This window comes from Dermacentor variabilis, chromosome 7, assembly GCF_050947875.1.
Source record: "Dermacentor variabilis isolate Ectoservices chromosome 7, ASM5094787v1, whole genome shotgun sequence".
Lineage (NCBI taxonomy): Eukaryota > Metazoa > Arthropoda > Arachnida > Ixodida > Ixodidae > Dermacentor > Dermacentor variabilis.
This window is the reverse complement of record NC_134574.1, coordinates 102,448,150-102,468,688: the sequence shown is the minus strand read 5'-3', so window position 1 is coordinate 102,468,688 and position 20,539 is coordinate 102,448,150. Positions and strand designations below refer to the sequence as shown.

Sequence of the window (20,539 nt, the reverse complement as noted above, 5' to 3'; positions counted from 1 at the left end):
CCACCCGAGGAAATTACAAGAAATCAACCGAACGTTCGATATTGCGCCGTGTCGAAGACACCTCAGCAATACGCGCGTGTACCGCGGTGCAGCTGCTGTGCAGTGCGCGCGAGGGTTACCAACAGCAGTGCTGCAGCGCTCGCAGAGCTGGTACGCACGCACACACACACACACGCTGCGGGCGTTGTAAGTAAAGACGAAAGAAAAGACGGTTGCCCGGTCGCGACATCTCGCCTCGGCGCGTCGCCACTGCTGTGCCGGTTATATTAACGCTGTACTCCAGTCTGCCCGGTGCCGGTATTGGGCCGCCGGTCCTGTAGGCGATTGATTGAAAACGGGTCGCAAAGAACGCGAAGTGAGGTAGCACTGTCCTTGTAAAGAGGGAAAAAAAGAGTAGATTAAGCTGGCCTATAGTAGATAGGTCGGTAAGTGGGTTGACATATAGAGCCTATGAGAAATGTCTACAGATGGCCTGTGGACCTAGGGCCACTGTCTCCGCACTTCCTCTGGAATGTCTCCGGACTTTCCGCAAAAGAGAGAGAGAAAGAAAGAAAGAAAGAAAGAAAGAAGGAAAGAAAGAAAGAAAACAGATTGGAAGTCCTAAAAATGGACTTGACGGCTTTTTTTTTTTCTACGACTCTGTGAACGTTACACGGTCTACAAGAAAGGAAGAACAGTTTAATTTAAACATCACAAAACGACATAATGCATAAATCCATCAAGCAGTTTTGATTGATTGCGGGACTGTATTTTCATTAATTTCGACGAAAGAGGTTGACACTAGAAGAGAAAGTGAAGACCGATACATTCAATTTTTCTTTTTTTCGCTACGAAACCATAGCGGCAGTAGGTCAGTGTCACGTCAAGAACTAAGGTGTTTTTTGTCTGCTGTTGAGCCGTTGTGGTGCCGTAAACGTTGTGGATACTCATTAGGTTCAGTATTTTGCTTTTTTTGGTAATACATTGTAGTTGATCTTCACCGGAAAAAAAAAAGCAGACTAGGTCTGAGCCTCATACGGACGTCGTAAAAATTTCACATCCTTGAGGCCACAGCAGGCTGGGGCGGGAACTCCAAATGCTTCATCACCACATGTGTTTGTATTTGCGCTTCTTGTGGCTTATCGCTCCTCCTATGACGGTAAGAATTTACTAAGACGGCTCAGCTGGTTTTATTCTCTAGTGTTCCTCTAAATGGTGGTTTAGCAAGGCGATCAAAATTCATTCATTGGTCCATTGATTTGTTTCATTTAGTGTTTGGCTGACTGAATATCATATTTGTTAGAAGCTGAGGTAGAGGCCTACTAATCACACTAAGATGATCAAAATAGGGGGCGTTAGACGTGATGAGTTATCACCGCACCGAAATAACGTAAACACGTAATGTAAACGCGGCAAACGCTTATGTTTATTATGATACTGAACTTATTCCGCGTAGCATCCTCGGGAAAAGAAAAAAACGTTACTGCAAATGTGCACACATCACACATATACAGGTAAGGGGCATTCTTCGCTTTAAATATTCGTAATTTTCCATAAAAACAGCTATAGCGAGGCCTAAATAAATGCCAATCTCAATGTCAATCGGACCAAAATTCTTGGGAGTCAACAACATGTAACTGCGGGGCAATGTGCCATGCTGCAACGTGTGGGCATGAAGCCTGGCACCGAAGTTAACTGCATATTACCCCGGCAAATCTGAGTAACATCCATGTTTTTCAGAGTTAAACGAAACATTATCGAGACGTCCAAGCACTCTTGGATTTCGGCGTTATTACATAAATACCTAGAAAGCGTGTCGATTACCTACAAAAATGACAGAATAGAAACTAAACGACATTGAAGTTATTACCATTGCGGTGCACGAACACAAACATATCGCACGAGATTACACCTTGCGTGGAAGGACAACAACGACAGCCATAAGCATCGCGTTTAGTTTTACAGTCTTTAATTAAATACTTCAAGAAGGCTTGGCTTCACAGGATTCCAACATGTATCTTGGATCATTGTTTTCTATTCTGTCATTTTTGTAGGTAATCGACACGCTTTCTAGGTATTTATGTAATAACGCCGAAATCCAAGAGTGCTTGGACGTCTCGATAATGTTTCGTTTAACTCTGAAAAACTAAACGCGATGCTTACGGCTGTCTTTGTTGTCCTTCCACGCAAGGTGTAATCCCGTGCGATATGTTAGTGCTCGTGCACCGCAACGGTAATAACTTCAATGTCGTGCGACATTCATGCGCTATATCGTCCACAAGCTGTGCCCAGGTAAAACAGCAGTTCGTTGCGAATACGCACGGCGAGACACCGAGGCAGTGACGTCGCGGAGCCGAGTTGAATCAATTCGTCGACGGAAGAATGGTGAGCAGACGTGTCTGCACGTTATAAAATAATTTACACCCTTATTTACCTTTTAAGGGGGTGCGCATCATTTTACAGGGCAGATAGAAGTGTGACGCGAAGGACAGTGGTATAAGGCTGACTATTGTTAATCCGTTTCATTCTTGCGCGCGAGCACGTGCTCTCGAACGCACGTGATCTCGAAAGCACGTGATCTTGAAAGCACGTGCACTCGAACGCAAGTGATCTCGCGAGAACGTCACGAGCGCGGGTATGCGGCAACACTCTATGCAAGCAGCAGCCACGGTCAGAAAACGTCAGGAGGATTCGCAAAACAAAAATGAAGCTTCGCATCATAATTATCCTTGCGTATCGAGCACACGTACAGAGGAGACACGCCAGGCTCGCGATCTGCGAGAACTGCAGTACGGACTGACCATTCGCCGGTGAGACACGGGAGAAATCCTCGCTCGCCGATGCTCCCCGTGCACGTTCACCGCACTGCGGAACTTCGCTTTCCTTACTCCCCTGACATTTTGCACCACACAACGGCATTGTTCCGACCGGTGGCGCACACGGCGGGTTCTGTCCAGCGAAGGACAAATCTCCGAACCACTGTCTGGAATGCCTCGCTCAACGAAGACGTGTTGGAGGTTCGGGAGCAAAACTGCCCCGGGAGAAACCTTCTGTTGCGGGATCGATGACATCGACACTCGGTCTTTCCCTTCTTGGTCTTTATGAGTCCTCCCTTCCATTCCTCTCTCGTGCTCTTTCTATCCTCGTCGCTTTGAGACACGTTGCCGTTGTGCCGCTGCCAGAAGGTTGCCGCGGGCTCCGGCGTTTTTAATGCCCTTCGATACCGTTTCAATGCCAGAATCGAGTGCATTAAAAGCAAACTGCAACGAAATGTTTTTTTGGGCGGCGTAAGAAAGCCTATTTCATATAGTCTACATGTAAGCCTGCGTACAAAACTTTTTGTCTGAAACGTGAGTCGATGTGCCACGAAAGGTTCTTAAAAAAACACTTTCTGATGCCAAAATTAAAAGAGAAAGAAGATTATGCGTATCACACGGACTGTCGGAATCGATGTAAGCAAGGCTTTGCATGGTGTTTGCTTTGATTGACGATAACTAGCGGTGATGTTGGCGGCGAATGCGTAATGTCTTCAGTGTTTAGTCCAATGTGACTGGATGTTAGACGTTGTGTTGCGCGCACCAGTGCTGTTTGCGTAGTCCACAGAAGACACAGGGAGACGTATTTGATTGACGCGTTGTCGTGCGTCATTGTTCATAATCTCTGAGAGTTGAAGATTATCACCGCCTTACATGAAACATCACATCGCAGGCAGGAGTATTAAGAGGAAGCTTTAGCTCGGGCCCAACTCGGACGTGGCCTATTCAAATACATGTAAGACGCAGAAACGCTTTTCTGAGATAACCCCTGGACCGATTTTAATGATAATAAACGGCATCCATTAGATCATTCACAGTGGACGAATTCTATATGTCAATCTATGTATTAAGCGAATTCGTTACGTTGTGTACAAAGGTTCTGTAAAGGCTGTACTTCCATACTACTAAATTTTTTGAGATTCATGTCTAACATATAAATTTTGTCCGCTTTAGATGCACTATTAGATTAGGTTCACATAATTGTGATATCTTTTTTCATTGCTCAGTTACAGAGTTGTAAACTTGATAGTTTCGTTATCGGAAAATTTGCGATTTTCGCCAATGATTAATAAGAAATCGACGACCTAAATCAAGAAGACGAAACAAACAGGCACTTGATCTTAAGCTTTTCTTTTAAATGCAACAAACCTCGCCAAATATGGTGCAGTGGTTGCCGAGAAAAATGAATTCTCCTTTCACATGTGTTTAGATAGGAGCACCCGAACTAAAGCTTCCTTTTAAGCTTTAATTGAGTTACCGGGCTGTACGTAATTACTAAGCTTTGAGGGCCTGGAGGCTCTGCCACAGCTCTGTCCTCGGTAAGAATAGGGGGCGAGTCAGGCCCTGAACATTGTCGATGCGTAACTTACATCCAACGTGTTCTTTATTTTATGTCTAGCCTTGAACTCTCTCTCTCTCTCTCTCTCTCTCTCTCTCTCTCTCTCTCTCTCTCTCTCTCTCTCTCTCTCTCTCTCACACACACACACACACACACACACACACACACACACACACACACACACACACACACACACACACACACACACACACACACACACACACACACACACACACACACACACACACACACACACACACACACTAAGGAGTACCTAAATTGCCTGGTAATTAAAGGCCGCTCACCGGTTCTGAGAAAGCACGCAAGGACATTAGTTGCGCTCAAGCAACTACCAGCGCTTCTGGAAGGCCCAAGTACATCGTGCAACTCTAATGGTCTGAAATGTAAATTTAAAACTGATTTGCCCAAACACATAGGCACTCGCCGGTGCGAACTGCGCCGCCACAGTAAGTACGGTCATAATTACACAAGAGGTCGCTGCTCAAGAAACGTTACGCAGTAACCCGTCCGTTATACATCGCAACACGTTGCCGTCCTTTCTTTCTTTGTTTTTTTCGGTTGTGTCAGTGAGCGCAGCGTAGTCGCACCGACCGTTTAATATTCTTCACATTGACGTGACCCATTATTTGATAGCCTAACGTAATGACAACAACAACAACAACAAAATAAAACGCGAAATGTGGTTTTCGTATGTCATAACGTGCGTTCTTCTTAATGGAATATAGGGGACCTAATTAAGGACACACCAATGCGGTGATTATGCACGAGGCAGAGCGTACGTTCACTGCTGACGATGGTAATGCAGCTACGATAGTAACGGCTATTATATTCAGTTGGTAAATTATACTAACGCTGCTATTACTAAGCCAGCTGCACACGTCGGTAACGTACGCTGCTACGTGTTCCTAACCTATCGTTATATCATAGGAAGCCAACAAATAAAGACACCAAGCAAAGCATATGGGGAAATGACGTGTACTTATTAATATAATTTTGAATATGCCTAAACTTAAATTAGATTAAATATGAGTAACGGAAATGAAAGTGGATGAAAAAAAAAACATTCGTGAAGTAAGAGCGTCGCACGCGTAATGCGAAGATGTGGCTTCGTACCCCATTTGCGGCCAGTCGTTTTTTTCATCCACTTTCATTTCCATTAATTTGTCATTTCTTTAATTCAATTAACATGTGCAACTAACTTCCCCTACGCTGTGTACTTCGTGTCTCTGTTTGTTGGCTTCTTATGACACGGCTAATAAAAATCTAGCCCTCGGTCTTCTTTCTTCTCCTTCGTTGCCTAGCGAGGCCTCGAATCCGGCAGCACTGATGCCTTCAGGTAGCATGTGTGGGTTTATTAGCAAGCTGCCTTCGGCCCGAAAAAGATCACGTGCACGCGACGCCTACGGCAGAAAGGATGTTCCACACCCACCGTCGAGGCCGTGAGTGGTGGCGCTGGCTGACACTCTTATGTTTAGTTCTAGTAGATAAACAGAAATACCCCAGAAAGTTTATGAGAAAACGACGCCGCAGCATCTCAATTGGTAAGAGCATCGCACGCGTAACGGGAATTCGTGCCGCACCTGCGGCGAGTTGTTTCTTCATCCAGTTTCATTTCCATTATTTATAATTTCCTTAATTCAATTAATATGTACGACTAATTTTCCCTATGCTGTCTTTGGTGTCTTCGTTTGTTGGTTTCTTATGATATGACCAATAAAAACCAGGCCCTCGGTTTCTTTTCTTTTCGTTCATAGCCTATCGTTAGTAACACAACGAGCTTTTATTCCATTAACCGGAATATGATTATCGATGATAATTTCTACTAGCATAACCATTTCGAAACTGTGCGGTGACACATGTTCACCTAGGCTGCTTGAGCTAATCAGGTGTTACTGCAGGTATATCGCAGTTCAGCACTTTCTCTATACCGCCGCGATTTGTTTCTTTCTTCATTAAAAACTCTATCTCTATATTGTGAAGTTATCTATGCCTGTAACGACTGTGACTCTATCAATCTGTTTACACATTTCCCCCCACCAAAGCTCTAAAGGACTCTTGCTTATCTCGATCACTCAGACCAGTTAATGCTTCCGTCCGTTTTGAATCCCGCGGAGATTCTGGAAAACGGACGTTCCCTACGGTTCGGGCCGAGCGAATATCTTGGTATTCCATTACTGTGGGTTGACTTCGTTCGCAGAATTTTTTTTTTCTGCAGGAGACACACGCTTCGTTCTGCTGCGAGTCCTCAGGCAGCCAGCTCGGGTTTCGAATAGCGAGGCAGCGCTATTCGCGTTATCGTGCAGATTTCCTCTTATCATTTATTTCTTGCCGTAGATGTAGATCTCCATATACTTCTTTTTTTCTTGTTTCCCACCCTTTGCATCCAATTTGCCGTCCATACTTCTCCGAACAGCAGCGCTCGTGGCGACACCTGGTGAGGCTGCGAAGCAGCATAAGCCTCTTATTAAAGTCCGTGTCGGCGCACTGCTATCCACAGACGTAAGAGGCCGCAAAGCGACAGACGCTTTCTGCTACTATATTTTTCTCCAGTTAAGAAGCGTCACATAACGGGGCACCATTAAAACACACTCTGTACAATTTGAGCACCGGATGTCTCCGGCAGAGTTGCTGTTCGGTCTGAGGCCAACGAAATTCCGCCAGTTAAGGTCGCACGAAAACGCGTGCGCGCGACAGCGTATAGAAGCTTTCTATTGTTGCGACTGGCTTCGAAGATTAAAGTTACGGGAAGCGTGAAATACGAGCCTGGAAGCTGCCGGGCCTCGAGTCACGGGAGCAGTGTTTTTTTTTTGCGCTTGCACGGATCCTCAAATTTCGCGGTAAAACGAGTTCCGCTTGCGTGCGCGAGATTTTACGGTCTCTTTACGTTCCCCCTTTCCTGCTGACGTCTCAGAAACAGACGCAACAGATCTCCAGGGAAAACAGTAAATGTCGTGGCAGTAAAATAAGTTACGACTATGGCTTTCATTACGTCGACCGAGGCCGAACGAGTTTCTTGGATCACTGGTTAAACTGTCGTAAACGCGATCATTGCAGCAAAACAGAACTAATTATTTGAACAGTACCGCAACCCTGTGCTGGAAAACGTCTCGTAGTTTTATCGCAGCCAGTGGAATACGCACGCGCATACGTGAGTAGCTAAACGAACCAGCTAATTCCTATCATTGCACTTGATTTAAAAAAACATATATTATGGGGTTTAACGTGCCAAAACCACTTTCTGATTCGCCGTAGTGGAGGACTCCGGAAATTTCGACCATTTGGGGTTCTTTAACGTGCACCTAAATCTAAGCACCACGGGTGTTTTCGCATTTCGCCTCCATCGAAATGCGGCCGCCATGGCATCATTGCGCTTGATTAAAGTAAATCAAGCGCAATGAAATGAATTAGCTCGTTGGTTGTTTAAACTTTCTGAAGTGTTTTAGCGCAATATTAAATGCAAATACTGCATGTAAAGCGAAACCTCTTAAGGAAGAGCTAGCAATCGAGAAAATTTAGTTGCAGTTGAAGCTGTCTTCCTTCGACGACCAATATGCTTGGAGGAAGGCACCGATAAACTTAACAGAATGATCCAGAAACTCGTGGCAACTCGTTATATATAGTCAGTTAGTTGTACCAGTAGTTACGCCACGGCTATAACACGGAATATCTCGCCGTTCTCGTCGTTACAGGGCACCGACATGACGTGTGGTCGGCGCTTCGCTCGCTGATGATAAACAAATTCGTAGGAGTGGACGAACATTCACATTATTTCGAATATATAACGAATGGTATCGCGTACCGCATGATTCGGTCTTCGAAACAAATAGCCACTATTCTTGATTATACGAATATTCTTTTTTCGAGTACTTTTTGAATATGCCGAAGCAACAGCTGTGCGCAATCAAACATAACGTTGGAGCAAAAATTTCGATAAATTTCATCGCCGTAGGCATGGTATTGGTACAAAACGTGGGTTCTCAGACCCCGGGTTGTCAGGTTGTCAGCTTAGGTACTCGGACTTTGCTAAATATGCACATTTCCGAAAAGCCCTGCGTATACGCGAACGAGCTCCTTATTTGCTGCTAATGCTCCGTTTGTAGTTTTCACGATGAACAACGGCTTAAAAATTTCAATGCAACGACCTAAATTTGCGAGGGTCACGAATGCTAGGACGAGAGTACTGTCGTATAATAATTGCGTGAGCAGCCGTTCTATATATAAAAAAATATTCGAAAAGTATTCCATGTTCGATTCGATTCAGTTGCGGCACTATTCCATTCGTATCCGAATCGCTTTCAAAAGATACGTGCTACTCTCACACCACTAAAGAAGTGACAAAGGCGTTTATTTTTCGTCTTTTCTTTTTTATGGCGATCGTTTTTTCGCAAGCTATAGCCACTGTTAGAAAGTCATTTCTCGGCGCAAGACGCACCTAGGTGTATTCTAAATTACCGGAATGTTGATTGTCGGTTACGCTTTTCACCACGCTTCCGTGGGCGCCGACCTTTTATTTACCCCTTACCTGCCGCGACAAATTCCGATAAAAATAATTTGTAAAGTGTGGAAAATTTTTTTCAGGACTTGCACATTCTGCGTCATTCCTTTCTAAAATTTTCACAATTTTTCTGGCAATTCCTTGCGAAAATTGCCAAAGATATATACGTCGGCCCGTTTTCGGCACCAGAGAGCGCTCGTAGTCATGACGAGTCCCAGGTTTATGCTATGCGGACGACATTGCGTTGCTAGCTAACAAGCAAAGTGATTTCCAACGTCTGGCTAATATCTGTGGGCAGGAAGGCAACAACTTAGGTTTGAAATTTAGTGTTAGAAAATCAGGTGTTATGGTATTCAATGAAAACAGTGAACATACAGTGGAGATACAGGGCCAGGAAATACCTCGGGTAACAGAATATAAATCTTGGCATATGGATAAACGAAGGCAATATATATATATATATATGGAAATACAGGAAAAAACAATAACAGTGAAGGGGAAGAGAAGTGCAGCCATAATGAAGCCCAGAGCGCTATGGGGACACAATAGGTACGAGGTCCTCCGAGGTATGTGGAAAGGTGTAATGGTTCCAGGACTTACTTTTGGAAATGCGGTTGTTTGCTTTAAATCAGGGGTACAATCAGGACTCGACGGGAACCAAAGGTCAGTGGGTCGACTCGCATTGGGCGCTCACGGGAAGACTACAAATGAAGCTGTGCAGGGTGATATGGGCTGGACTAGTTTTGAAGTGAGGGAAGCTCGCAGTAAAATTGAGTATGAAGAAAGGCTGAGGAATACGGAAGAAAGTAAATGGGCTGGGAGAGTGTTCAGGTATCTGTACAGGAAAAACATTGATTCACAGTGGAGGAAAAGAACTAGGAAGCTTACCAGCAAGTATGCGGCCTGTACGGTGGGCAACACAGCAACAGAGAATGTCAAGCGGAAAGTTAGATACGCTGAAATAATCTCATGGGTGGCGGCAATGGAAAAGAAACCTGCCATGAGTAACTACTTAAGAGGAAAAAACGAAATCAGGAAAGAAACAATTTATGATAACTCAAAGGGAAGCTCATTACTTTTCGAAGCGAGATCGGGATGCCTTAGAACACGCACCTATAAAGCAAGATATAAGAAGGAAGAAGAAGCATGTGCTTGCTGCGGTAAAGCTAGGGAAATGACGGAGCATGTTTTATTAGATTGTGAAGACGTCTACTCAGCGGTCGATTTAGGCGCCACTGGCCTCCTTGAAGCCAGTGAGAGCCAGTGAGAGCCAGTGAGAGCAGTGAGAAGTGAAAACAGTGGTAAAGTAAACATGTCCGCAATAGGCATTAGTAAGAGGCGATTAGAGGATTGGTGGAAAAAAAGCAGGGAAACGACAAAAGACGGAGACGTACAAAAGCACAGTTAGAAATAGTGGATCAGAAAATTTGGGTAGGGTAGTTCATAGTGTTTTTTTTCCCTCTTTTTTATTATTTAACCTAGGTAGAACATTAGGCAGAATAATAGCAAGAGCTTGGGGGCGCAACCCACCGCCCCGTTCCAAAGGGGACGCTCATAACATACATACATACATACATACATACATACATACATACATACATACATACATACATACATACATACATACATACATACATACATCCATCCATCCATCCATCCATCCATCCATCCATCCATGCATCCATCCATCCATCCATCCATCCAGTTATCTCGTTATCTGCAGTTCACGTGGTTAATCACGTGGTTACGCGTCCATCGCCTGCCTGAGCCGGCCTCCGCTGCATCTGCATACAACGTCAGCGAACGACGACGTTGCGGCAATGCAAGACGCTGTTTCGGCGTCTGTTGCCGACAAGGAGGGCCGTACGAAACTTTGGCCAAAGCTTCAGAGGACACGTGAATGTCGCGTATCCGTCCTCCTGAAGTCACTGCACCTTGTCCGAAGGCTGTGCGCAGTCCCGTACGGTTGTGTACGGCAGAGATGGAAATTGTTTTCCAAGACACAGGTGGCACGTGTACTTTCAGCCGCTGATTTAAATAAGGAATGCTGTCACCCTGTCATCGCTTTTGCTTTATTGCCAATGGCTCGGGAGCCGCAGTTTGTAGTGTTTCCGGTTGAGTTGCGTGATTTTTTTTGCTTTGGTGCAATGTCATCACATTATTTATTTTTTACGTAATCGCTTGTGAATGTGTCAACTGTGCTAGAATTTTTTATCCAGCGCTCCAAATTTAAGACATCCACATTTTAAGTTACAGCAGAAGCGTAGCCGAGAGCGGGAGGGCGGGGGGACACTCCGGACACGTGTCACTCCCTCTCCCTTCCTGCGAAATGTTTCGTGTAGCAGGGACCTGCGACAGCTGCTGCATGTCCCGCCCCTACCCTCCAAAAATAGATTTCCTGGCTACGTCGCTGGTTTCCAGAAAAGACGTTTTATCGTTCGTCATTCGTTTTACGTAATGACTCTTGACGAAAGGGTCTGCTTCGACCAATCTTACGTAACGTACATAAACCACACATTGGCAGGCACGCTCCTTGACCTGCGCCCTGATATCTAATACGTGACGGCGAGTCTCAGTGAGTTTCAGTGAATGAGGACGGACGTTAGTGGAGACGAGTGAAAAAATATATATATATTTACGAAGGCGAGCGTCTATTAAATTTGCGGCGCTATCTGGCAATCACATTCTTTAAGGAGCTTTGCCTTTGATAAAGAATGGAATCGTAAAATCGTTTTGCCGCAGCAAAAGCTTGGTTTAAGTTCGGCGGCGGTTGCTGACCTTTCACCTTTCCTGGTCGAACTGTTAAAGGGCTTTGCGCTCGAGTACATCTTAAGATGCTGCGAAGATCAACACCCCGTTCCCGCAGGACGACTCCGTAACGTCAGATTCCTCTGCAGTGGACGTCTCGATGAAATCGACGCATTGATGACGCCTCGTTTGGTCGGGTAGTAAATCGATGTCACAACAAAAAAGACAAGACGCTTACCAAAAGGGAAGAAACTGCATTTCACGGCAGTGCCTACAGAGTCCCTTGCAATCAAGACTACGTAAAAAAATAACATAAAAAAAAACAAACGTCGAATAACAACGTCGGCAATCTTCCGCCTGCATACGTGAGGTACCTAGAGAGGGTACTGAAGGCAAATAATGAGTCGCGTTATATCGATAGACTATTCGTTTTGCGGTACATCATCGTTTGCTGTGTGCCGATATATGTCCCTTAGTTGCGTAGAAAAAAATGGTCCCGCTGTTGATCGGCAATTTCAACTGCCCGCGCCGAAACGCGAGAGTTTACGTAAACTCCACGTGACCTCCCCCTGCGCCGCTCTCTGCAGATCAGCCAGTCCTGACGTGGACATGAGAGTTGCCGCCGTCCACGACAGGCGGCGCCACTACCAATTTTTCATTTTCGTCGTTTTCTCGTTTTAAAAGAAAAATGCTCTGTTCTCACTACTAATGACGTTACTATACTAGTAGGGGTGGGCCAATTTCGAAGTTTCAAATACGAATAGAATACTGCACGCTAACCGTTCGTATTCGTATTTGATAAGTAGCCACTTGGTATTTTCGAATTTTAAAAAGAAACTAACCAAATATTTCACTACACCAGAATGTTAAAACCGGGTTGCCGCCCTCAGACCGCTAAATAATGTGTCACAAATTATCTGAAGCGAGACAACGACACAATACTTCGAGGCACTGCCGAAACAGAATGGGTAATGTAAGCTTTGTTTTCAGTTTCGCGGCTGGAACCTACACGACAACCTGTGACTTCCTCACTCGTAGTTTTTCTCTAAGTGTTTTTGGCAGTCTAGTCACGTAGCAGTTGTGCCTCTCGCGATACAATCTGTGACTCTTCTTTTCCTTGCAACGAATCCTTTTATATGCGTCTACGGCACGCAATAACAACTTATAGCTGGACTAGATAGTAATCAACCACGGTAACAACTTCAGAGCGGAAGAGAAGTGGTGCTTGTGGGGAAAGGAGGAAAGGCAAGCACTATCTTCTGCAACTCATGCGGGAGCACGGCTCAGCGCCAGCAGGGTCGAGGAGATGGGAGTAAAGGGGAGAGAGGTAGCAAGACAAGACACTGCGTAAAAGAAGGGGTTATCCCCTCCCCCTTCTTTTTGTGCTTGTGTGAGTGCGTGTAGGTGTGTGTATCTTGTTCCTTGAAGTTGTTACCAATACGGCACACAAGTCTTGAGCAGGTTTTTTTCCCCGCCAATTACTGACCTTTTTTTTTTCGGCAAACATTTGCTCGGCGTTTTTTGGAAAGCTAGTCATACAGCAGCTATTCTTTCTTGAAAAGTTTGTTTGAAACCATGAACCTAAAGCTGTGAAGATGCTATTCGTGCAGCTTCCTATATGTCAATTAGTGATCCTGGATTAGTGTATATATATATATATATATATATATATATATATATATATATATATATATATATATATATATATATATATATATATATATATATATATATAGTAGCAAAAAACACAGGCGTGTGCTTTAGGAACATAGTCAACGCCTCGCTGAGAACAGAGCTCGTCATGCAGTTTATTTAGCAAGCAAGTAGTACGGTACACAGACAGGCAGGTCTGTTGATGGTGCGTCTCGAGCGAGGCGTTGAAGATACGCCTGTATTCTTCCCTACAATATATATATATATATATATATATATATATATATATATATATATATATATATAAAGAGAGAGAGAGAGATACAGAGAAACATTCGAAGTCTTGTTTTCCTTTACCTCTGGATACTAACCAAACCTCTTCCACCAAATGAATGAAAATAGAGCCTAAAAAAATACATACCGTCAGACTCAACTGGTTCGGTGTTCATCTTCAGTTTCCCTCTAGCATTACAGCCTATGCACAGCGCCCAAGCGCAGCGTTTATTGCATTCCCGACCCGCGAGGTCTGCTTTCCGACGCGCACGATATTGGTGCGCTGGCATGACGAGGATGAAAATGTGCGTCCGAATATAAGAAGCAGGCACGCAGTTCGCCTACTGCGTCCCACTCTGTCACGTCTCTCGAGGCCGGAACATACGCCAGTGAGAATTGTTGTGCGATTTGTGATGCGAGTAGAACGTGCGCATTGGAAACTGTGGCCCACCTTTCAAGGTCACGTGTGCGCGCAAGAAGGTAAGGCCGTAGTTTTAGCCTACTGCAAAGTTATGCGCGCTCGCCGTATTGCAAGCTATATTGTATCTGCATTATTCGCGAAGCGTAGCAGTTCTCTGTCTATTTCCCACTTAAAGCATGAGTGTGTTATCCATAAGCCCTGCCCGAGAAAACAAAAAGGAGGGAGAGGGGGAGAAAATAATCAGGGACCAAATTCACGAGGCCCTTCTTGTTCGTGAATGCTCCTTGCTTTCGCCGGCAGCTTTCGCTAATATGATGCCCAACAATAGGATTGGCTAGAATTTGCGCCTACGAACAATTCTAACGAAATAATTCTGTGTGTGTGTGTGTGTGTGTGTGTGTGTGTGTGTGTGTGTGTGTGTGTGTGTGTGTGTGTGTGTGTGTGTGTGTGTGTGTGTGTGTGTGTGTGTGTGTGTGTGTGTGTGTGTGTGTGCGCGTGCGCGTGTGTGTGTGTGTGCGCGTGTGTGTGTGCGTGTGTGTGACCCGCGCACTAGCTGCCATGGCGCGAACATTGCGCGATAGCGCGGTGGTTAGCTTATCGCACAGGGCAGTGGTCAGCAGAGTGGTTAGCACAGTGATAGCACTAGTGGTTAGCAGTGTTTATCGGCTCCCGACTGTACATTGCAATGTAGAGGCATGAATTCGATCGCCAGCAACACTGCTGGCAAGCGTTTGTTCAAATAAAGCTTTCTTTGTCCGCACCTCCCTCTGCAGGGGTTCGGCGTGGCTTTATGCTGGGTCGGAAGGTTTTCTGAGCGGCGGCTGAAAGTTCCAGCCGAACAGCCGGCCCTATATTAGCCCTGTGTTCTGACCGACGAAACATAGTGCCAGTGAGCGCGCCTCTGTTTCGCATCATCAAACAACAAATCGATCACGTCATAAAACCTGTAATACAATGTCGACTCCTAGCTATATCTCTAAAGCACACATACATCTTCATGAATAGTCAACGCCGTCCTCGATTTACTTGGTTTTGTTTGATTTGGTCAATGAGCCCGTACCACTGGTCATGTGCCCGTCCATGGTCAATCCTCTAGAATGGACATGTGTCACAGCGACTTAAGAGGTACAAAATCTTCAAAAGAGTTTGCATGACATGCATGATGTGCGATACGCATGACACATGCATATTGCGTGTTTCCTGTGGACGATGCACGCGGGCGCCCCGACGAAGACGACGTAGCGCTCTGTGGCTCTCGAGCTGTCGGCTGGACTGGCCAGCGCTGCAGTTACCCCTTGTAAATATACTTTGTAAATTGTTTCCAGTTCTTAATCCTTCGCTCACGTAACAATACGTCTCCCGCTTCTCTGCTACACGCACTTGTCATCAGATTCAACGCCATTCTTCCGTGTACAAGCGTCATATATAGCGATGATCCTTGTGACGTCACGGCACAGATGCCTCACACTGTGCATCCGCCTGATTTGGGTGTTTTCGGTTCGGCATATTTTGCGAGCTGTGTGGTGCGTAACCATCTAATAAAAATGGGTGAAATTAAAGTTGCGACGTGTGCGGTGCACAGACATAGACACTGCACAAGGTTACATGACGTATAGTTTGACAATAAACACAATTACGCTGGCGTCGCCGTTAGTTGCGTAGCATTTACCATAACCGCTTCGCTCGCGTAGATTCGAACGGCTGTGCTGAATCTGCTTTTACATTTTTTATTCGTGCTCATCTGGTGAGGGCGAAGCTGAGAACGAGCAGATGGCCTGACGACACGATGACAAAGGCGGCAGCATTGGCCCACAACGCCGCAATCGAGAGGGAAAGAAAAAGTTGAAGCCAGCAAACCTAATCTCGAGCTTGTGGCTGTCGTAGCTGTAAAACTGCATCCTGTAGGTACGAATGTACATGACAACGAAACTGTTCGGCCGGATAAGGAGGTGCCGGTCTTAGTACCTAAAGAAATCTTGAGATCAGTTTGAGGCAATATTTTGTGATTCGAAAGCAGCCCTCCAGAGCTTGCGAGGTTTACGACGTGGCAATTATGAACAGCTGGTGTCCCAAATCAACGAAAGTTGCCATTGTACTTCTGAACGAGAACATGACATCATCTTTCAGTGGCTGCCGGGACATTGTGGCATCGTTGGTAATGACCTCGCCGATGACGCTGCCCGACGTGCCCAGGCTGGCGCACCGACACTCCTTATACCCTTATCGAGAGTAGAAGCTGCAAGAGAGCTTCGCAGTCTCGCTCGTACCATCACGTTAAGTTACTGGCATACACCACAGAACTCTAAGTGTCGTTTATACAGCCTCGGCCCATCACTTAAATTACCAGCGAACCTTTCACGACGTGACGCAACACTGCTGTGTCGGTTGTGGGTAGGAGTAGCATTCGCCAACTCCTACAGCTATCGTATTGGAATGGCGGACTCACCAATGTGCGCTAAGTGAAAGCGTGAACAGACCATCAGTCATCTTGTGTGTCACTGTTCTCGCTTTGATAATCAACGTCAAACTCTCCAGTGTGCCTTGAATAGACTGTATGACAGGCCATTTACGGAAGCGAAGATCTTGGGAGCATGGCCTCACAGTTCATTAGCCCAAAAAGCAGTTCGAGCGCTTTTTCACTACCCGAGGGCAACAGACTTGAGTGCCCGACCATAGACCTCCTACACCTAACTTAGTGCATGTGAAAGTGCGGTGAAGACTCATCTTCTCTCTGTCTCTCTCTCTTTCACTCCCCATTCCCCTCCCCACGTGTAGGGTGGCAAACTGGACTCAGTCTGGTTAAGCTCCCTGCCTTTCCTTCTTCCCTTCTCTCTCTCTCTCTCTCTCATGAGATCGGTGAACAGTTTTGTAGCTTATGTTACGTCCCAACGTATGAAAGAAAATAAGTTAAAAGACGCGCAAACAAACAAACATACAAAGAAAAGTTTTCTTGTTAGTTCTACACGCCTTCCTGCGGCTACCGAAGCAACATTTACGCAAAACGTTCAAAGCTTAGGGATCTTGAGCAACAGTGAACGTTGTGCAGTACACACGACAGGAAAAAGGCTCAAAGATTTGCGGCAGTCATTTCGGATATGCGTTGGGGCACGCCCATAAACTAAGTTGCAGCTTCGCCGAAATCACAGTTTGCATTCGTGTTGCGGCAAATCTGCGGTAAGTAAGGGTTTATATGCTCTGTCCAAATGGTGCTCAGATTTCGGGAAATGTGAATCGGGGACGCGAGCATTCACACAGCGAAACAAAAAAGCAGGCTCTTACGATAGACTTTTTCGCAGGAACAAATTCCAGCCAATCGTGATACTGGACGCGTTATGCACGAAGGTTGCGGGCCCATGATGAAGAACGTTCTCGAACAAAGCTTTCTGAATCAGGACACAGTTCTACACAAATGAAACCTGCGTGATAATGTACTGACAATTAACTGTCAACTAGTATGACGTTATGTCAGGACGGTTCGCACCGCTGTGCTCCAAACTACTTGTTGAATGAAAACGATGGAACGGGTAGCGCAGTAACCGTAATTCTTCAACTGCATTTTTTTTCTGTGACCTGTGCGAACGGTGCATGGAAATAGTGGGTAGCAAGAGTTAACCAGCCATTCGAACTTTATCAGTATGCATCCGCCCTTGCACTAGCCTTGGCACGCAGCGCACTGAGAGACCACCGAAGCTTAGAATGGGAACACGCGATGATGCAAATTATGCAATCATACAATGCGCAGCATTCGGTGCATTCGATTCGGACAAACACACTTCGCCGAGTGGGTGTGGGCACTGCGTTCGGAGAGCGTTGTCGGCGCCAGCGAGGGCTGCCACGTTTCACCCCCCTCCGTTCATTGCGCAAAAGAAAGCAAGGCATACACAACCTACCTGCCCATCAACTCCGCCGAAACAAGAGCCGCGCCAACGCGACCCCCGTCTCGGCGCACGCAAACGCCATACTGCCACACGCAAAGGGCACGCACATCTGCAAACATCGGCCCGGACATCTTACGGAGCGCTCTCGTCCGACGACGCCGACCGCACACCGGCGATGCGCCCACGCGAACGAGCCCCGCTGCTCCCACGCGCGGCGCACACGGGTGGGGGGCGACTCACCGATGGTCGTGAGCACCGTGGTGGCGAAGTAGAAGGCGCCGGTGAACTTCCACTGTGTGCCGGCGCGGTGGGGCACCATCTTGATGACCACCGTCTGCCAGATCTTGCGGTCGTCGGCACTCATGTTGTACTTGCGCACCAGCATGTCCTCGATGTACATCAGCGCCCCATGCTGCCGGCCCTCGTTGTCCGACTCGAGCGCGTCGAAGATGGCCGCGCCGACGAGCAGATACGTGAAGGTGCACACGATCAGCGACAGCGTGCGCACGTTTTGCCGCTTCATGGAGGCAGCGCGGCGCCCGCGCGGCGCTCGGCGTCAGCGCTAGCGGCGCGACGACGGCTCGGCGCATGGTGGTGCCTCGCCGCCGACGTCGGGCATGACGCGCGGCCGCCTAGGCCTAACCGAAACCCCCCCACCGGACTCCGAAACCGGCGGGGAAAAAACGCGCGCCGTCTGTTTCCTGCTTTCCCTCCCTTTCCCTCGCCCGCTGGGGGCCGCCACCGTCGCCGGCCGCGGCGCGCGCTGCGGGCGCTAACCCGCGCGCACGGGTCTCGTGCCCTCCGAGTCTGTTTGCTCTCTTCCTCGGCAAGAGGGTTCGTTTGTAGGCCGATTACTTTTGCCACCGGCGATGTTTGACGCCCCTCGAAGCAACCTTTAGCAGATGCGACCGCTGATAACATCTAAGCAATTTCAACGCGAATCGAAACGGCGCACAAGTAACCCGGCCATCCGTCCGTGGGTCCGGAACGCCACCTGCAACCTCCTCGTATGCTGTACCGCTCAGTCACTGACTCCATTCCTCCACGCGATCGATCGATCCAAAATCCCCACGCCACGTGTCCCGATGACGTCGCAGTGGGGACCAACGCTGCGAGCCCTCTGCTCTCCTCATCCTGTCAACTCTTCGAGCGCGCGTTTCCCGGTCCAAGGTTCTTCCTTTGCGCCGATCCTTTTGCGCTTTCGAGTTTCGCTTTTTGCAGCAGCGACGAAAAAACCCGGTTGACCCTATGCGGGAAGGCGTCTAAACAGGCAGCGACCCGGCCCTTGTTTGTGAGCGCGGTGGCGTCGTCGGCGAATTCCCGGGAGTTTGCTGTGCTGGAATGTGTAGGGCTTCCGCGAATACCGGCCCGGCTTTTCTCATCAAACGTTCTCACTCGAACAACTCGGCGTGGGGCACCGGGGAAAAAAGTTTTGCCGACAGCCTTGCGTGCGAAATAGCGTTTATTATGATAACGTTCAAGAGAGTTAGTTAATCAGCGCGTAAATGGTTAATTTGCCATGCGTAGAGGAGATCACATAGAGGGAAAAGATGACATGGTCAAATGACAGTGCGAGGAAAGAAAGAATGAGACGCACAAAGAAAAAAAAACTGCCAGGAAAAATTTACAATTCCACCATTTGTTTAAGCTAAGCCTCAACAAGTCAAGGAACCCGTTTCCTGAGTTTTCTGTGGCTGCAGTTCGAGGGCACGTATACTGCACAGATATGTACTTCTTGCGCGAGAGCTGCCTTCAGAACTCTCTGCGCGATAAATCGGCCATAAATATCGCAGCCCATTATGCGCACACATAGTTTCCAGCGGCGCTCGCCCTGCTGGAAGCAACAGAAATACGACGAACGCCTCACATGCGTAACTATCGCACTATATCTATACTAACAATACTACCCATACAGATAGACTGGTTTATGGCTCTGTTCTCTACGGAATATCGCAATGAAGCAGCAAACGCGACCTAAACATGAAATTGGATTCTTGGGTTTTACGTGCCAAAATCACGATCAGATTATGAAGCACGCCGTAGACTGGGTGGACTAGCTCCGGATTAATATTGAGCAGCTGGGGTTCTCTGGCCTGAACCCAATGCACGGTATACGGGCGTTCTTGCATTTCGGCCCCACCGTAAAGCGGCTGCCGCGCGCCCTAAGTTTGATCCCGCGATGTCGAATCTTTCTTTGATATTTCTTAACCTCCGTATTGACTCTGCCTAAATTTGAGACCTTTGACTGAATATTTACTTAAACAGCTGCGCTGTAACTTGTTTCAACATACTTCGTCGCCTGCGTAAACTTTATATTCTAATGCTCGTATTATTAAAAAATGCAGCAGATCCAACGAGCTGGAATCTAGATACAGCGAAGCTGTATGTGTGTGTGTGCTCGCATAAAATGTCAAAACACGAGTACACGCACGCACGCGCACACACACACACGCACGCAAGCACGCACGCACGCACACACACAAGCACAGGCACACACAAATTATACCCGAGTTTTTCGCTAAGCGGAGTTGCTCACCACAGCGAGTACGATGGACGCCTTGAGTGCATTGCGGTTTGAGAGGCAGCATGCGCACACTTACACAGCGCAATTCGAATCCATTCTATTCGCAAGAAGCATTTACTTCCTCGTTACCGTTCACCCGCGGTTGTGCGAAGGCCAGCTTTCTGGCTCCTTTC

The 20,539-nt window shown here is 46.9% G+C and overlaps 1 protein-coding gene across 1 annotated transcript in view; it reads right to left on the bottom strand.

Moving 5' to 3' along the window:
- Nucleotides 1-18,471, bottom strand: part of Task6 (TWIK-related acid-sensitive K[+] channel 6) — an 81,618-nt gene extending 63,147 nt beyond the window's left edge. The window contains exon 1 of the mRNA XM_075698899.1: nt 18,083-18,471. Within this exon, the coding sequence (XP_075555014.1) occupies nt 18,083-18,365 (283 nt within the window). The 5' untranslated portion in view covers nt 18,366-18,471. The remainder of the gene's footprint in view (nt 1-18,082) is intronic.
- Between the last annotated feature and the right edge of the window lie 2,068 nt (nt 18,472-20,539).